Below are 15688 nucleotides of genomic sequence, written 5' to 3'. Positions count from 1 at the left end.
TTGGTAGGTTACGTAGGTTTTTACACAAGAAGTGATTGGCAGCGGCCCGAGCAAATTAGAAAACAAACATAAGGGAGTCGCGAGGAATGCCTGGTCGCTATTTCCGGTGTTGGTGATTCACTACTTTGTTTGTGAATAAGTGAATTCTATATGCTGCTCAGTTAAGGGCTAAGGGAGGTTAATTAATAACAGGGATGGCTCAATAAGAGTATCATGTTCGCGTCTCCACGCTGTTAGATAGCTAGTTGTGTCTGCTAGGTTCGTGTTCGAGTTCGCTTTTCCAGTTTTCAAGTCCGCTTTACCTTTTCGTTACTCGCCTTTTTTCGCTTCTCTAACTATGGCTTTATCGTCCCGGACCACACGCAACAGTCAGCGCCATCTCAGCATGGATTACGAATGGGAGACATTGCCTTCCATCGATGAGAGTTTATTGTTCAAGGCCTCTCGAGAACTGCTAGACTCGTCACCGTCCCAACACGCCGAAAAACATCGCAAGGATTCGAAATCGCCGATCGATCCCGGCGCAGTCCCAAAACAAAGGCCTGCGGACGACCCTTCTCTTCCTCAAGCAGCTCCACAAGTTCCGTTCACAGGACAGGACGCAAAACAAACACCGCCCCCTGACCGGCAGCTTGCCGCGAGTATACCTCCGTCGCTAGTAGCTCTTCAGCTGCAAAAAGAATCCCAAGAGCTCGAGATCAAGAAGCTCGAGTTGCAGCTACAGCTTGCCTCGAACCTCAACATGCCCGAATGGCGCCGCCGTCTCGTCCATTATCCTGACAAGTCTCTGTGTGATTTTCTTGAGTTTGGCTGGCCGGTCAGATACTCCAGCTGTTCTCCGCCCGTCCAGTCCACTCAGAATCATTGTTCTGCTAGATCCAATCCAACAGTCATCGACCAATTTCTTAGCTCCGAATGCGAACTTGGCGCTACTTGCAGGCCCTTCGTTACCAATCCTCTCTCCGTCGACATCTCGATCTCTCCTCTCCAAATCTCTTACTTCGGTGAACCGTTCTCTCTTCGCCTACCCGGTCTGGATGCCTTGCTCGATATCATCCGTCAAAAGGGTCAGCACTGTCATCTCTTCAGGACAGACCTCAGCTGAGCTTACCACCAGTTGCGAATCGAACCACAGGACTATCATCTTTTGGGCTACCAGCACCGTGATTCCCTCTATTTCGACATAGCTCCTCCTTTTGGTCTTCGCTTCTCGGCCATGATGTGCCAGACCACCACTTCTGCCGTCACCTTTATGTATCAGAATCTTGGCTACTCTTGCACTAATTACATCGACGATTTTGGGGGAGCAGAAACTCCCACTAAATCAGCAGCCGCTTTTCAGGCCTTGGGAGACCTTTTAACGCTGCCTCGGACTGAGTACATCTCCTAATAAGGATTCTCCTCCGGCCACTTCGATGGTCTTTCTTGGCGTTCTCGTAGACACGACCGATATGACTGTCTCCGTCACTCCTGACCGCCTTTCAGAGCTACAGTCCTGCTGTACATGACCTCACTATCTTTAAGAAAAAAAAGGGACTGCTCAGAGTCTGTATTCCGTTCAACCATCTCATAAGAGTGACGCGAGTCTTTTCAGTTGAATGAAAAAGTCACAAACCCATTCTTTACCTCAAGAGCGTAACCACTGACCACTCACGAATTCACTCAGTAAGCTTCTCCTTTGGCGCGGAAATTGAAATCGTAACGAGCATACAAAGTTACAGTGAGTTCCTTTAGATCTTCCGAACTTGTATCGCTTTGGACACAATTACAAGTACAGGAAGAAGTCGTTCGTTCGTTAGCGAGACGTTCATTATGTCTCAGGACTGTTTTTTAAATAGCAAAGATGGAAAAAACTTTGGTTCATCGCATGGCTTAAGTGATTTGGTACGACTGTCTGAATGCAATGATGAAGTAAAACATCATTTGATAAGCTGCCACCTGTCTGAAGAGGTCTTATGTGAAAATGAGCTAATCTTGGCAAGGGCTGGCCTATTTCACCTCGCTCAGGAGGGTAAACCAAAAAAATTTGGATTTGCTGTAGGCATCGCCACGCCTTGGGGAAGTTTTGGAGAAGTGTAAAGGTAACATGTCAGTATCCTGATCATCATGTCAGGAAGCGTATCCAAGGCAGAGATGTAGGGCCATATGTCCTCTCCAAAACCAACCACAGAAGACGAAGTGCTTGTGCCAACAGCTGGTGCGCTACTAACCGGTACACAACAACGACACGGAACTTACAACGGCAAACAAGAGACACCTAGGCCTTGCACGTACTGTGCAGGAACACATCGACCTGAAAAGTGCGACAAGATTAAAACAGTAGAGGAACGACGATCCCTACTTCAGCGCCAACAGCGCTGCCTTAACTGTCTTGGTCTCAACCACACAAAAATCCAATGTTTCTCAAAGGGGCGATGTATAAAATGTAAGAAAAAACACCACACTTCAATTTGTGATGAAAACCAAGAAAATACAACCCAAAGCGCTTCTAGTCAAATAAAGGATGACAAAGGGCCGAAGAATGATCAACTATCAGCGGATTCCGTGTCGAAGAACAGAACCCACATGGGAGCAACGCATGTACTCCCTTCTAAAGCTCATATCCTGATGCAATCCGCCGTTACGAAAATAAGTGGAAACAATAAAAAGTACAATCAAGCTCGCATCCTATTTGACACAGGATCACAAAGAACCTTTATCACTCAGGAGATGAAACACAAACTTAAGTTAGGAACAATGGGAAGCGAACTGCTAGATGTGACGACATTCGGCACACTTCAAGGCAATAGAAAAACATACGACCTTGTGGCATTGACATTGTCAACAGAAGTAGAAAATATCAAAATAACAGCCCTAGTAACTCCAGTTATTTGTCCACCACTATCGGCAAAGGTGAAAAATTTACAGATACCGCCGGAATTACTTAAACTTGCTGATCCTTCACATGCATCAGAAAATCTTAAAGTAGACATCATTATTGGAAACGACTATTACGGTCAACTGATCACCGGAAAAGTAATTAAAACCCAAAACGAAGCCTTAATCGCTATGGAAAGCAAATTTGGATGGCTTCTCTCAGGTCCCATTTACAAAGGGAAGAACAGTCAAAGCAATTTAACCACCCTATGTCAAAGGGTAGAAATCATGCCAGTAGAAGACGAAAAGCTCAACAATCTACTAGCCAAGTTCTGGGAAATCAACCAAATACCAGAAGAAAACAAACAAGAGGAAGAAATCATCAGAAAGTTTCAAGAAACTATCTGGTTTAACGAAGCAACCGGTAGATATAACGTAAAACTCCCATGGAAGCTAAACAAACACAATCTACCAGCAAATTACAATTTGAGCAAGAGCAGACTGAACAGCTTACAAAACAGTCTAAACAGGAAAGACCCAGAACTTTTAAGGAAGTATAACGAACAACTCCTTGAACAACTTAACCTCGGGTTCATAGAAAAAGTTCAAAACCTCGATCATCACGAAGGTGTTTTACACTACATGCCACACTTCCCAGTTTTCAAATCAGACAGCGCGACAACAAAAATGCGAATAGTCTATGACGCTTCTGCCAGAATGTCACCTAAATCACCGAGCCTCAATGATTGTCTACATAGAGGACCAAATATGATGCAAGATTTAACAGGCATTCTCTTAAAATTCAGAACACACAAAAAGGCCTTCTCTGCAGATATAGAAAAGGCCTTCTTACAGATCGAACTGAACTCCCTAGACAGGGACGCAACGAGATTCCTGTGGCTTAAAGATATAAACAAAACCAGTTGACAGTAAAAGCAACTTGGAGGCTTACAGATTTTGCCGAGTTCTATTTGGAGCGACACCCTCACCCTCTCTACTGAACGCAACAATACAATATCACCTAAGTCAAAAGGACAACTGGGTAGCACGGGACCTCATGGAGAACATGTATATGGATAACGTGATAACCGGAGCTGATTGCGATAATAAGTCCTTAGAATATTACTCATTATCGCGAAGATACCTTCAAGAAGCAGGTATGAATCTACGCCAATGGACTTCTAACTCTGAAGCCCTAAATCGCAAAGCACAAGACGATCATATACAAGCACATCCAACAACAAAAATCTTGGGACTCACCTGGAATTCAACAAGTGACACGCTTTCACTTTCAATCGAGAAAATGATCAGAGAAAGAGATGCTATCACAAAAAAAAAAAAATTCGAGTGCGAAGTGCGAGAATTTTTAAACTTGAGGATAGAGGATTTCTACGAGTTGCACGTGACGTTAAACAACTACAGGATTTAGTGCAAGAAATTGAGCCTGAAGAGCAAGCAGGTGATTTGCTTATTGGTGAAGCACTCTTAAAAGAAGACGAAGAAGATCTCCTAAATGAACAGTTAAGAAACACGAGTGTAGCATATCTTTTGCGAATCAAGGAGACATACAATCTCTCGCAAAAAGCTCTGGATAACACTGAACAGCTAACCGGTACTCGCCAACACGAGGGCCAGGAAGATTGCTCCGTGAGTTCTCTTATTCTCTTTTCTTCACGTTTTCAACAATGAATATGGTGAAACTCAACATGCAGAAAGCAGTGGAAATGAAATACAGAGCTCTAGAGAACCTTGGCGAAAAGAAGAACGAGAAAGAACGAGAAAGAAAAGACAAAGGAAAGAAAAAAAAACGTCGAAGAAGTGGTAGTGACATGGTGGCATATTTGCGGGAAAAGAACGATCTCATGTAGAAATGGAAAATTGGAAGGAATGCAGCTACGGAAGCAGCGACTAGAGGCTGAAAGTAAGAAGGAGGAGCAGTCCAAAAAGCAACATCAGGATTTGATGCAGGTCATGCTGCAGCAAACTAAACAGCGACAAGAACAAATGCAAAATTTTCAGATGTTCACGCTAATGCAGCAGCTGCAGTCTCAAATTATCATAAAATTTCTAGAAAAACAAAACTAAGTCATGGCCTGATTTTGTGCGTGCAAGATGAATGTAGTTTTCAGCAATTTCAGGCATATGTTTCTTGATTTTGTTTTGTACACTTGCTTTTATTTTATTGTTAGGTTCCCCATGTTATATCAGCTTCATGTTCAGACTTTTTGATTCACATAAACTTGATATAAGACTTAATGTTACAGATACTGGGCGTTTTGTGTTCCTAATCAAGCAACATAACCGTGAATAGTAAGAGGGTTTAAAGCAAAATACTCTGAAGTTGAGTTGATGTACATACAGGTTAAAGCATTTCGCAGAATGGCAGCCACGATGTGCATTTTGCCAACTGCACTAAGTGAGATCTTCAAATTTTTCTTAAAGTTTTAAAATTTAAAATAATTTACAATGTCCCCGAAAAGCCACTCGACACACATGCGAACGGAACTCATGGCTTTGTTGTATAGCTCCATCTGTGGTGTAATTCCAGCACCTCTGTAAGGTACCTGGAGGTGAACACGCAGAGGATAGGCCGGGTTGCCATATATAGTTCTCTTGTTGTTGAGAACGCATGTTGCTCGAGTTCATCAAGAAGACCAGATTCGGGCATCATGGCTGAATCATGCCTTCTGCCCTCTAAAATGAGGACCAAATAAGTGTTATTGTAGTTTATGGTTGGGATGAAATTTTACAATTCAACCAAACAGATTTATTACTTCAATTATAAAATTACCTACTAGGCCATACATGTTGGCTATCATACCATTGGGTGGTGCCACATATTGATATTTTAGACCATGCACTCGCTTATGCCCATTGTACACAATCTTCCGGTATAGGTTGGGTCGAAAAATTGGCCTGTAATGTTCCGTCGATAAAACCGAAACAGTTGTGCAACGGACTACCGTTTTCCCCAATTCCATGAGTGTACGTTGCTAGAAGTGCTGGGTTCGGGAGTGTATCATTCTGCGATTATGTTCCCGATAAATTGTATCCACCGCAAGGCTGGAAATCATACTTAGCTCTGGAACTGGGCATTAAATCACTGAGTCTACACGGGTACGCAAACCTTCAAAGTGTGATACACAACCTTTCAATGCCATTGCATATTGCTCCTTGTTGACCTGTACAGTAGTTAGGAAGATGTAGGGCCTCAGAAAGGACGGGAAGGTCACTCTTATGAAAGCAAAACTCGGATAAACACTCACAGTCATCCATGTCATTAAGGTCAAATTTCCCATAACTTTCATAAAGAAAATCTGGGTTTTTGGATGTGTTAACGTTATAGAGAAGAAGGAACTCGTACTCTGATATATCGCCATCATCAAAACTTTGCAGAAGAATGCTACGAATCTCTCTAAAGGAAGCCATGACTGAAGTAATTTATGATAAAAATTGAAAATATGTAAACAATGCTGCCCGCGCCTTTGACTTAGTTTCTTAAGGATTTTCTGCGCCTTGCAATGGCAACCTCTTACCAGTCCCCCCTCGGTCATGACAGCCGTCGAAGACGCCCAACGTCCTCGGATCTTAAGGTCCCTATTTATTTCCTAAGGATGGAGGATACCAGTTTACCATAAATGGGGAAAAAAAGTCTTTAAAAGGAACCATCAGCTTTGTTTCTGGTAATAACTTAGCATCCCAGGAGATTGTAGGCTTTAAAATTGGAAACTGTTCTGCACTGAAGTGCAGGGTTTGCATGGGAGATGCAAATGATGTAGCTGCAAAGGTAGGCAAAGGATGAACCATTTTTCCACTGACAATAAAATGAGCATCTAAATCTCTTCCTATTCACTTTGCACTTTTGCTCTTTGCCACCAACTCATAAGTTTTTTCCTAAGCTTTTGCTTATTGCGATAACTTTTTCCTGAACTTTCCCTTTCGCCATGTGAGAACCATTACATGTAGTACCAAAGATATTCTTCCCCCCCTCTTTAATAATGAAACTACCTGATCCTGTGACTCACCATGGAAAAACTGTGTTATAAATCGTGCACAATTAAATTTGTAATTGAAGTGTGGTGTTGAAATCCAATAACTTTCTCATCATTCCTCACAGTTAGTGGAAGATGATTTCTAATTACGCACTAAAGCAATGTATGATCTGCTGTGCACAGCCATCGAAAATTCAGTCATTGACATTTCTTCACAGTTTGGAATAAAGCTGAGATAAGCCCTAAACCAGTCACAATACTTCTATGTCATAGAAGGTCTTCCGGGTGATGTACTGCATGATGTCTTTCAGGGGTTTCTTCAATATGAAGTCAAAGAACTCCTCAAATATCTATAAATGAGCAGCAGTTTTTCACTTTGGAAAATTTTAATTGCTGCATTAAAAATTTAGATTATGGTTATCCAGATTTTTCCAACAAACCATTGTTATATCAAGTGCTACCTTAAATTCCAACGCTAATTCTCTCAAACAAAAAGGTAAAACTTGCATTATTAGTAGCTCATAGGAAATGGATAAAACAGTGTGTTGGTAGTTCTGTTGACCATAATGAGATTCTAGCTTCAGAGATATGGTACCTTGGCCGTTTCCTTCCATAGATGATTGGCAGCCATATGCCTCGTAATGATGAGAAGTGGGGTCTTCTCCCAACTCTTTTAGAAATAGAGGACATTATTTGACGATGCAGTCACACTTGATGAGGCAGCTTACTTAAGGGATTTCATCACCGATCACCATACTAGATTTACCAAGTTATACCAGAATTCCTTTGTGATTCCACAGATGCACTATATTCTTCATTACCCAAGGACAATGGTTAGGTAAGTTGGAAATGAAAAATATCTTAACTTTTCTTTTGATGGGTGATAGTGTTGTCACATAAATCTTTGTGTTACTGTTTGTGTTTTCCAGTAGTTACCTTATAGTGCATGTAAGGGTTGATCATTGAAAAGAAAACAAAGGTAAATATGTAGCATTTTGATATTTAAGGTTTGGTCCGATGGTACCGTCCTAGACAATGAGGTTTGAGGCAAAGCATGAAAAACTCAAACGGCTGGCCACATCCCTTGCAATTTCACTGATATTCCTTGGACACTGGCTCTTCGTCATCAGTTGAGGCAGTGCAATGAAATATCAAGCAGTAACCATGGTCATCCATCAATTGAAAGGTCTTTGGAAGTAGGCCCAGGTATTAAATTACAACAATTTCATTTTCCACTGTGTGCAGGAACAGGACCATTTGTTGCCCTTGTGTTATTTTGATAATATACTGTACTTCAAAAATTTAATCACCGTTGATTATAAGCTGCCTCACATTATCACATCTGCTAAGTCGGTGAGAAGGGAAGCTTTACTCACAAGTACTGTTTCTGGCGATGCTTGCACTGTTGAGTAGTATACTGATTTAGCAGAGATCTATTTTAGAAAATGGTTCAAGTAATGTTAAATACATGTGTATCTTGTTCTACTCGTTCACATGATGTTTCAAAGTTTGTCTATTTTATACCACAGCTGAGAAACTTAAAAACTGTAAAATCGTGCACTCTAAAAGGTTTTTTCATAAACAATATATACAACCTAATGAATGAGTGTTTGAAAGGTAAAGCACGAGGTGTATTTTCATTATTTTACTGTAAGGGGGGAAATCGGTGCGGAGAGGAAAGAGCCCTCTACTTCTGTACTGGCTTCACATTGGAGCTGGATTGGCTAATTTTAAAGGGATAATTTGTGAGAGGGCTGAAATTTTAAGGGCTGTTTAGCCCTCTTAAATTCCAAAGAAGTTCTGCTATTTTCCAAATTGACCTTACACATGGTCCAATTTGGCCTTTACAATTAGGTATATTTTGCCCCAAAAATGGTGCCAAAAATATCTCCATTTCAATGGGGCCAAATTGACCCCAAGCCAGTACCAAAACTGGATCCACTCGTTTGGCCTCTTTTTTGGGCCAAATCAACTTTTTTCATTTTAAAGTGTGAATAATCATGTTCAGGCATACCTGCTACATGAAAAAAATAGACTCTGACGTGCATGAACAAAAGCACAATCACTCAAAGACTTGCAGAAAGTACAAAAATAATCCTTGTAGGTTTCATTTTGGGCAGTTTTTCCACTAAGAAGACATTTGCAGCATTTACTACTCTGAGGAATTAGATGAAGAGTCTAAAATGACCATTTTAACCAGAAGAAATGTAATCCTCAATTTAGTCAAAGAGCAAATAGACAAAGAAGTCACAGTATGATCCTAATAAAACAGAAGAGGATATTCTAAGCCCACTAAGTATTGCAGAAAAACAATATTACTGGGCTCTATCTACATCCAGCGATTCGGACTTTGATTTACATCTGAAAAGACCATTGGGTAATTGTTTTATAAATAACTGTTCTGTTGCTGGGATGAAAGGTTTTCGAGCAAATGTTGACTTACAGCCTCTTCTTAATCATTACCAATGTGTAACGTTTGTTTGCTCCTACTTCACAAAGGATGAAACTGAATGTTCACAGGCTATTGTAAATGCAGCAAAGGAAACTTAAGCCTCAAATTTGAACATCTGAGACAGTTTGAGGAAAGTAGGAGCAGCTTTTCTTTCAAGAAGAGAAGTTAGTTCACAAAATGTGTATACAGACGTATTCCAGAGCTTTGGTTGAGGAAAGGTTTCCCAAAAAAACAGTTTCTGTCTCAGAGAAGACTTGCTTTGCAAAACAAAAAAAACCCTACTACAAACGAGAAAAAGATGCTACATCAAGTAGGCTTAGGGTGTAAGAAAATTGACCTCCTTGCAGATGACACAGTGGAAACCGTGTTGAACAAAGTGAACAATGTCATGCTAAAGATGTATGCGGGAATACAATAGGCTTCCCTCAACTGCGTACATGTAGTGGGTTGAAATGCTGCAGAGCTTGGCCAAGTGCAGAGACTTATCTGTCATTAGAAGTTTGTGGTCTGTTCAAAAACTTAAATCTGCTTTACGTGGGCAACCTAAAATCTATTTGATGCCTATACCAAAGTCCCTCAGCACCAGCTCTTTAAAGACCATTCCTTTTGAGTGGACTAAGGGACAATTCCATGCAGTGCACAGGAAACCTCTTTGATGACAGTGATAATGATGCCACAGTAATCTCAGCTGCAATGGATGGGGGGCCTCACTCTGCAACAACAGCACCAAGTCTCCATTAGATGTTAAAAATTTCAAATTCAGCACAGCAGCCTGTAAGTGTACATGCAACATTCAGTCAACAGAATTTGCAATCTTCATCCTAGAAGCTTCTTTCAGAGGAGGATTCTTTGATAGCTGCCACTCAAGCTGCCGATCATGCATCTCCACAAAGCATTCAAGATACCAGTCAGCAGCTTGGAGTAGGTTACGATGCAGCAAGGCGTACTATGGTAGCTGCAACTCAATCTACCAATCATGCATCCCTGCAAGGCATTCAAGATACAAGTCAGCAGCTAGGAGTAGGCAGTGATGCAGCAAGGAGTGCTCTGGATATTTGTAATACTTTTGAGCAGGTTCCTATCAAATGTGCAGGTGGTGGAAATCCTGCACAGATTCGTCAGCGTCTGCAGGAATCTGTTGTTGTTGGCAGGATTCTTAACATCGTAAATGCATCAGTGTTTAGAAAGAGAAGCCAGCTTTATTCTAGTCAACAGATACAATTTGTTGGAGACACCTTTAGATGAAATTCAACAGATTGATAATAAAAGACTAACTTTGCAAGTCCAATTCTATGGTGAGGTAAGCTTTCTTAACTTTAACTTCCTTATTTTGCAGTGACTTTATCAATTTTTAAAAGCAGTTACCGAAGAATAACCCTTACAAAATAAATCCATGGGTCTTTATAAAAGGTTCGTAACTGAGTATATATCCATGTGTTTTTTTTCGAAATTAAATTATGAGTTTGTGACATACCTGACGTTGATGAACTGTAGGTATATTACAAAGTGAAAGTTGAACTTCTTTTGTTAAGGCCCTTTAGCTCAGTGGTAAGGCATTTAAGCAGTAATTAAGACTAATTAGAACGTCAATCACTCCAACGCACTTCAATCCCGTGTTGTCTGCATTTTGTTAGTCAGTATCAATGCATAACTGTCATTTTATTACCTTTATCAAGAATTAATGCTCCTCAATGGCTTCTGCAGACTGAGATCCCTGGATGATCTAAAGACCCCCTGCTGTCTTGCGAAAACAAATGCGACAAGAAAGGTCAATAGGCTAAGTTAGTTAATGTCTGCACACCGACCTGCTGATGCCCTTCAACGAGTCCTGATTGGGCTAAACAAAGTCCTAGATGAATTCAAAATTGCTCATGAAGCTTATCATAGCCAAATTAATATTGAAAGAGAATGACAAGAATCAGAAACGTATTACAACTTGCTCATGGAACTAGGCTTGGAACTCGAGAGAGAAATCTCTGCATAAATCATTCAACCAAAAGCTCAAATGTTGTTGACAGCTCCAAGTGCTTATGTGGGCCCTGAGGATTCCATGAAGAACACTGGATCACATGATTTGTTCCACACTCAATCTGTTAGTGATTCTTGTACAAGCAGTACCACTGGGAAAGAGCAAGGTCTACCTTGAAAAAGGCAGCATTAGAGGCAAATTCAGCTACCCTTCAAAAACTGCACGACCTTGAAATCAAAGAATTAAGAATCAAGCAAAAAAAGCAGAAATCCAACTGACGGCTGATACCCCAGAGGCTGAGGCCGAGAGACCAGTGCTCGAGGAGGCAGAAGCTAACTTACCATAGAGTCTGCATCTACGCCAATGAAAGGAGGCCTACCAGGCAATGTCATTGACGAGACAGCAATCAATCCTCAAGGCAAGCGCGTTTACGTTGAGTTTGTTACTCAACGTAAATGCCGTGTTTTAGGTTGTACTTCTAATGCCAGTGAGTGAAATGGAATCTCTGCGTTCTTTTGTGGCCTTCAGCGGCGGGGAGGTTGCCTCTGAAACCAAACCCAGCCAAAGGAAAAGAGCAAAAATAACACAAGATAGCAATGTCCGTGAAGAGGAAGGTGCTGGTAAATTTATAAATGTAGCTTTATTTACATGTCGCGTAATTTCAGCCGGGCTTGACAGAAATGTAATTCTTTGTAGATGCCCACGTTCAAACTACAATCAAACGTGAAAATTATCAATGAATGTGTATTTGCATTGTTTCAGTGCATGTTTATAGCGAAATTTGCTTGAATAAAGCTTGAATTGTATTCAACACAACTCGAACACAGGGTAAATATTTGTAGTTCGCTTTCTGTGAGTGTATATAAGCTTCCCTTAGTGTAAAGGTGCATTTTATCACGAGCAAAAAATTCCCTAACATTTCCATAAAACGAGCGTTTGCTGCAGGTACCAGTTTGTTATCCAAATGCAGCTCTTTTTTGATGGATACAATTATCATGTTCAGCGACTCTAGGCGGCCTTCTTCTTCTTTGTTTAACTCTATTTTGAAGTCGTAACTGACCTTTTTAGCCTTTAAAGACTCTTTCTTTTCTTTGTAGTACTCAGAATTTCGGATTTTTTTGTTCTGAATAGAACAGTTTGGAGGTGCATTTGCACTATGGTGGCCTAGCATGGTCGCAAAACGTATACATACGAACACATAACTTCTGTTTGTTTCGTTTTACTTTCCCGCCGCCAAAACTCAAAGTACAAGCCTCACTATCGTACAGAACCTACAGGCATGCTCAAGTTATAGAAATAGATGATCTTCATGATTGCAGGCCCATTTTCTCAACGGAGGACATGCGTTCATCGATCTTGAGCGCCTGCGAAATTTGAATCTTCTCCGAACGGGAAGGAAGTTTTCGCTCGTTTCTTGAGTTTTTTGTCTAAGAACGACATTTAAGACACTCTTGAAAAGGTAAGCAAATGGTGGGGGTTGTAAATAAATAATTTAATGTATCATTTCTTGAAAGCACACAACAAGAGATTTATAACGATAGTGACCGTTGCAGAAAGCCACCATCATCGGTGCGAAGGAAGCTAACAAAGTGCAAACCGCTGACCTTTTATCGGCTCGCTTCGTGTTTCAACCTCCATAACTTCGCCACAAATATATGTAGAGTGGAGAATTTTTAGATTAGTCATAGTAGTGGGCAAATGACGGATCCCCTGTGAGGAATGTAACGTGTACCTGTATGTTCATGTAATGTATGAATTGTTATCATGAAATATGTAGATCTATATATATCTCAAGACCTCACTTCCCATCCATGTGGGAGATGTTATAACCCTTTACGCATGCGCAGTGTAAGATGTCTGACAAAGATGGCTGCCCAAGGCTGCCCTTACCTTTAGGCGATTACATGAAGGCCGTCCAAGGTTTCCCTAATCTCTAGAGAACTAAAAAAACTTCTACGGGTTGTAGCCAGTGAGAAAATTTTACTAAATCATGCAGGATCAAAGCTCTACAGTCTGTAACCAATGGGCAGGTAGAATTCAAAGACAATAGATCTAAGATGTATAAAGGTATAGCAGATTTTTAAGGGAAGTCATAATTCTCTCTCGTAGAGTGGTGAGCAAGCAAGCAAGCAATGAACAAGATGTCATCAAATACCAAGAGGAATCCTCCTTATGTCAAAAAAGAAGACAAGAAGAAAACAGAAGCCAAGAATAAGTTGAAGGGTACTATTGTCATTCATGCACTGCCTATGAATATTCCTGATTTCCGAGGTAAAGATACCCTGATGCATGACAGTTTTGGAGGAGAACCACCCAAGTTTTTTGTGAATAAGCCACGAATGGCTGTGGATTATATGAAACCAGAACACAGTATCACTCCTAAATCAAAGCCTGCCAAGTCACAGCCGCCATTGAAAGAGTTGAACAAACTGGTAGAAAATATCAAGACAGAACCAACGACAGAAAAGACTGAGGTGGAAGTGCTAGAACAAGGCGAGATTCCACAGGATTCTGGTACAGGTACGTATCAGTATTCCTCCTTGGATGAGTTACTGGATAGTGTGGATGTCAGTTATCCATGTCCGATCCACCAGACCATAGTGGACGGATTGAAATCTAAAGAGAAGATTGTGACGATGTACTCCTACGTTGCTCGATCACCAGTTACCCAGTCTTTTGTAATCCCAATGACTACCACCATTATTACTATAAATGTCAAAGGCAGGGTCACTCCTGGTTCACCCTGGACAGAATTTACAAGGTGGTGTGCGAATGTGGAATGACTCCCACATTGTCATTGACTCAATCAGAAACAAATTATGGCAAAATGTATTTGCAATGCAGTCAACACCATTGTAAGCTATTCACTTGGTGGCAATTTAAACCCAACAAGAGGACAGTGCAAATTCTTACCGATGGATGTGAATGATTCATTTCAGGAATAGATGTCAAGATCACATTTGCAGATTTATTAGAAGCCCTTTTTCCTATAATTGGAAGAAAGTAATACGAGTCTGATGAGTTAATTTTTAGGCATAGACGAGGATGAGGAACATAAGATACCTGTTCTATGGGTAGCCCAATTAATCGCACCCTATGTTGATAAAGTCACTGTCAATGTAAAAACATAGCGTTAATAGAGACTTTTCTTTGTAAACTTTTTTAGATTCAGAAGAGGACGACATCCCAAGAGATGATACTTACCTTAATATGTTGTTATCGGATCCTGCACCAGGTTTTGGAACACATGAGAGGATGGATATGGCTTTTACTACAAGTATCATCTCCTGCAGCATTATTTCCCCGGGTCGGTTGGGAATGTGTGAAAACATGTCAAACTGTAGGAGATCAACTTATCATCACCAGTTATTGGGGTCCTGGTTAGTGTTCTAATGCAACTCCATAACCTTTCAAACCATAGAGATCAATGTATCATCGCTTGTGAATGGAGTCCTGTTTAATGTTATGAATGATGTAATAATCTTTAATAATCTTTAATCTTCGTAGAAGACTCCATTCTTTTGCCTGTTGTCCTGTTGTCTTAACCAGCTTTCTACTACAAGTTGTTTGTTGGTGGTAGGATGGCACCGACAAAGGGTCTCTCATCCTTTTCTCATGTTATCAGCAATGAGCTGAACTCTCTTGAGAGATATTGGTATCTGCTAAGTTCTAGTCTTTGTGGCATTAGCCCATGCCAATATTTACGAAAAAATGTAGTTGTTCAAAGTTTTCCCCAAAGAATTTAAAATGGTTGAAAGAGCTACCCTTTGGCAAGTCAATGAATGCATGTTCAACACCAATGTCGTGCCAGATTTTGTGGTTGTGGCGTCATCGTTTGGCATTCTCGCTGTTTTATTCTGGCAACAAATTCAAAAGAGCTCATTGCTAAAGGATCCAAGGTTTGGTTTTCTCAAAACATTTCTGAATAACCTTGACTTTGGTGCGTTGCCTTGTCAACATGAAGAGATCACACGTGGAACCCCGTTTGCAGATCCAGCAACGATACCTTCAAGAAATCAACCCCAGCCTCACGTGGCTCATAAGCTATCCTTGAATTCATCACCAGTAAATGTAGAAGATGCGCCTCTAATGACACCAAAACAAAGTGGTCAAAATGGCAAGCAAAGTATCTCCCGAGACATAAAAGATATTTGCCAAGATTTAGAAATCAACAGCCCAGAAAAGGAACTGCTGATAAAAAAAGGGGGCAGCAACTAATCAGCCAAGTAAATGCCCTATGTGAGGAAAAGAGGGAGAGTTTGTCAACTGCTATGTCATATTTGTGCGCTTTTGGCAAAAGTGACGCTACAGGCCTAATCAATGATATAATGGAGAAAGTGGCATTGAGGAAAGGGGTGAAGAGAGCTCTACAAGATCTTGCTGGGGAGGAAACGTACGCCAAATAAATTGAAAGTTTGC

The 15688-nt window shown here is 40.9% G+C and overlaps 1 protein-coding gene across 1 annotated transcript; it reads left to right on the top strand.

The window, feature by feature from the left end:
- The first annotated feature begins 2145 nt into the window (after nucleotides 1–2145).
- Nucleotides 2146–3783, top strand: LOC136277149 (uncharacterized). Its single transcript, XM_066158834.1, has one exon. The coding sequence runs from the start codon at nucleotides 2146–2148 to the stop codon at nucleotides 3781–3783; it is 1638 nt and encodes a 545-aa protein (XP_066014931.1).
- Nucleotides 3784–15688: the final 11905 nt, after the last annotated feature.

This window comes from Pocillopora verrucosa, chromosome 12 (assembly GCF_036669915.1).
Source record: "Pocillopora verrucosa isolate sample1 chromosome 12, ASM3666991v2, whole genome shotgun sequence".
Classification (NCBI taxonomy): domain Eukaryota; kingdom Metazoa; phylum Cnidaria; class Anthozoa; order Scleractinia; family Pocilloporidae; genus Pocillopora; species Pocillopora verrucosa.
This window is presented reverse-complemented; position numbering and strand designations above follow the sequence as displayed.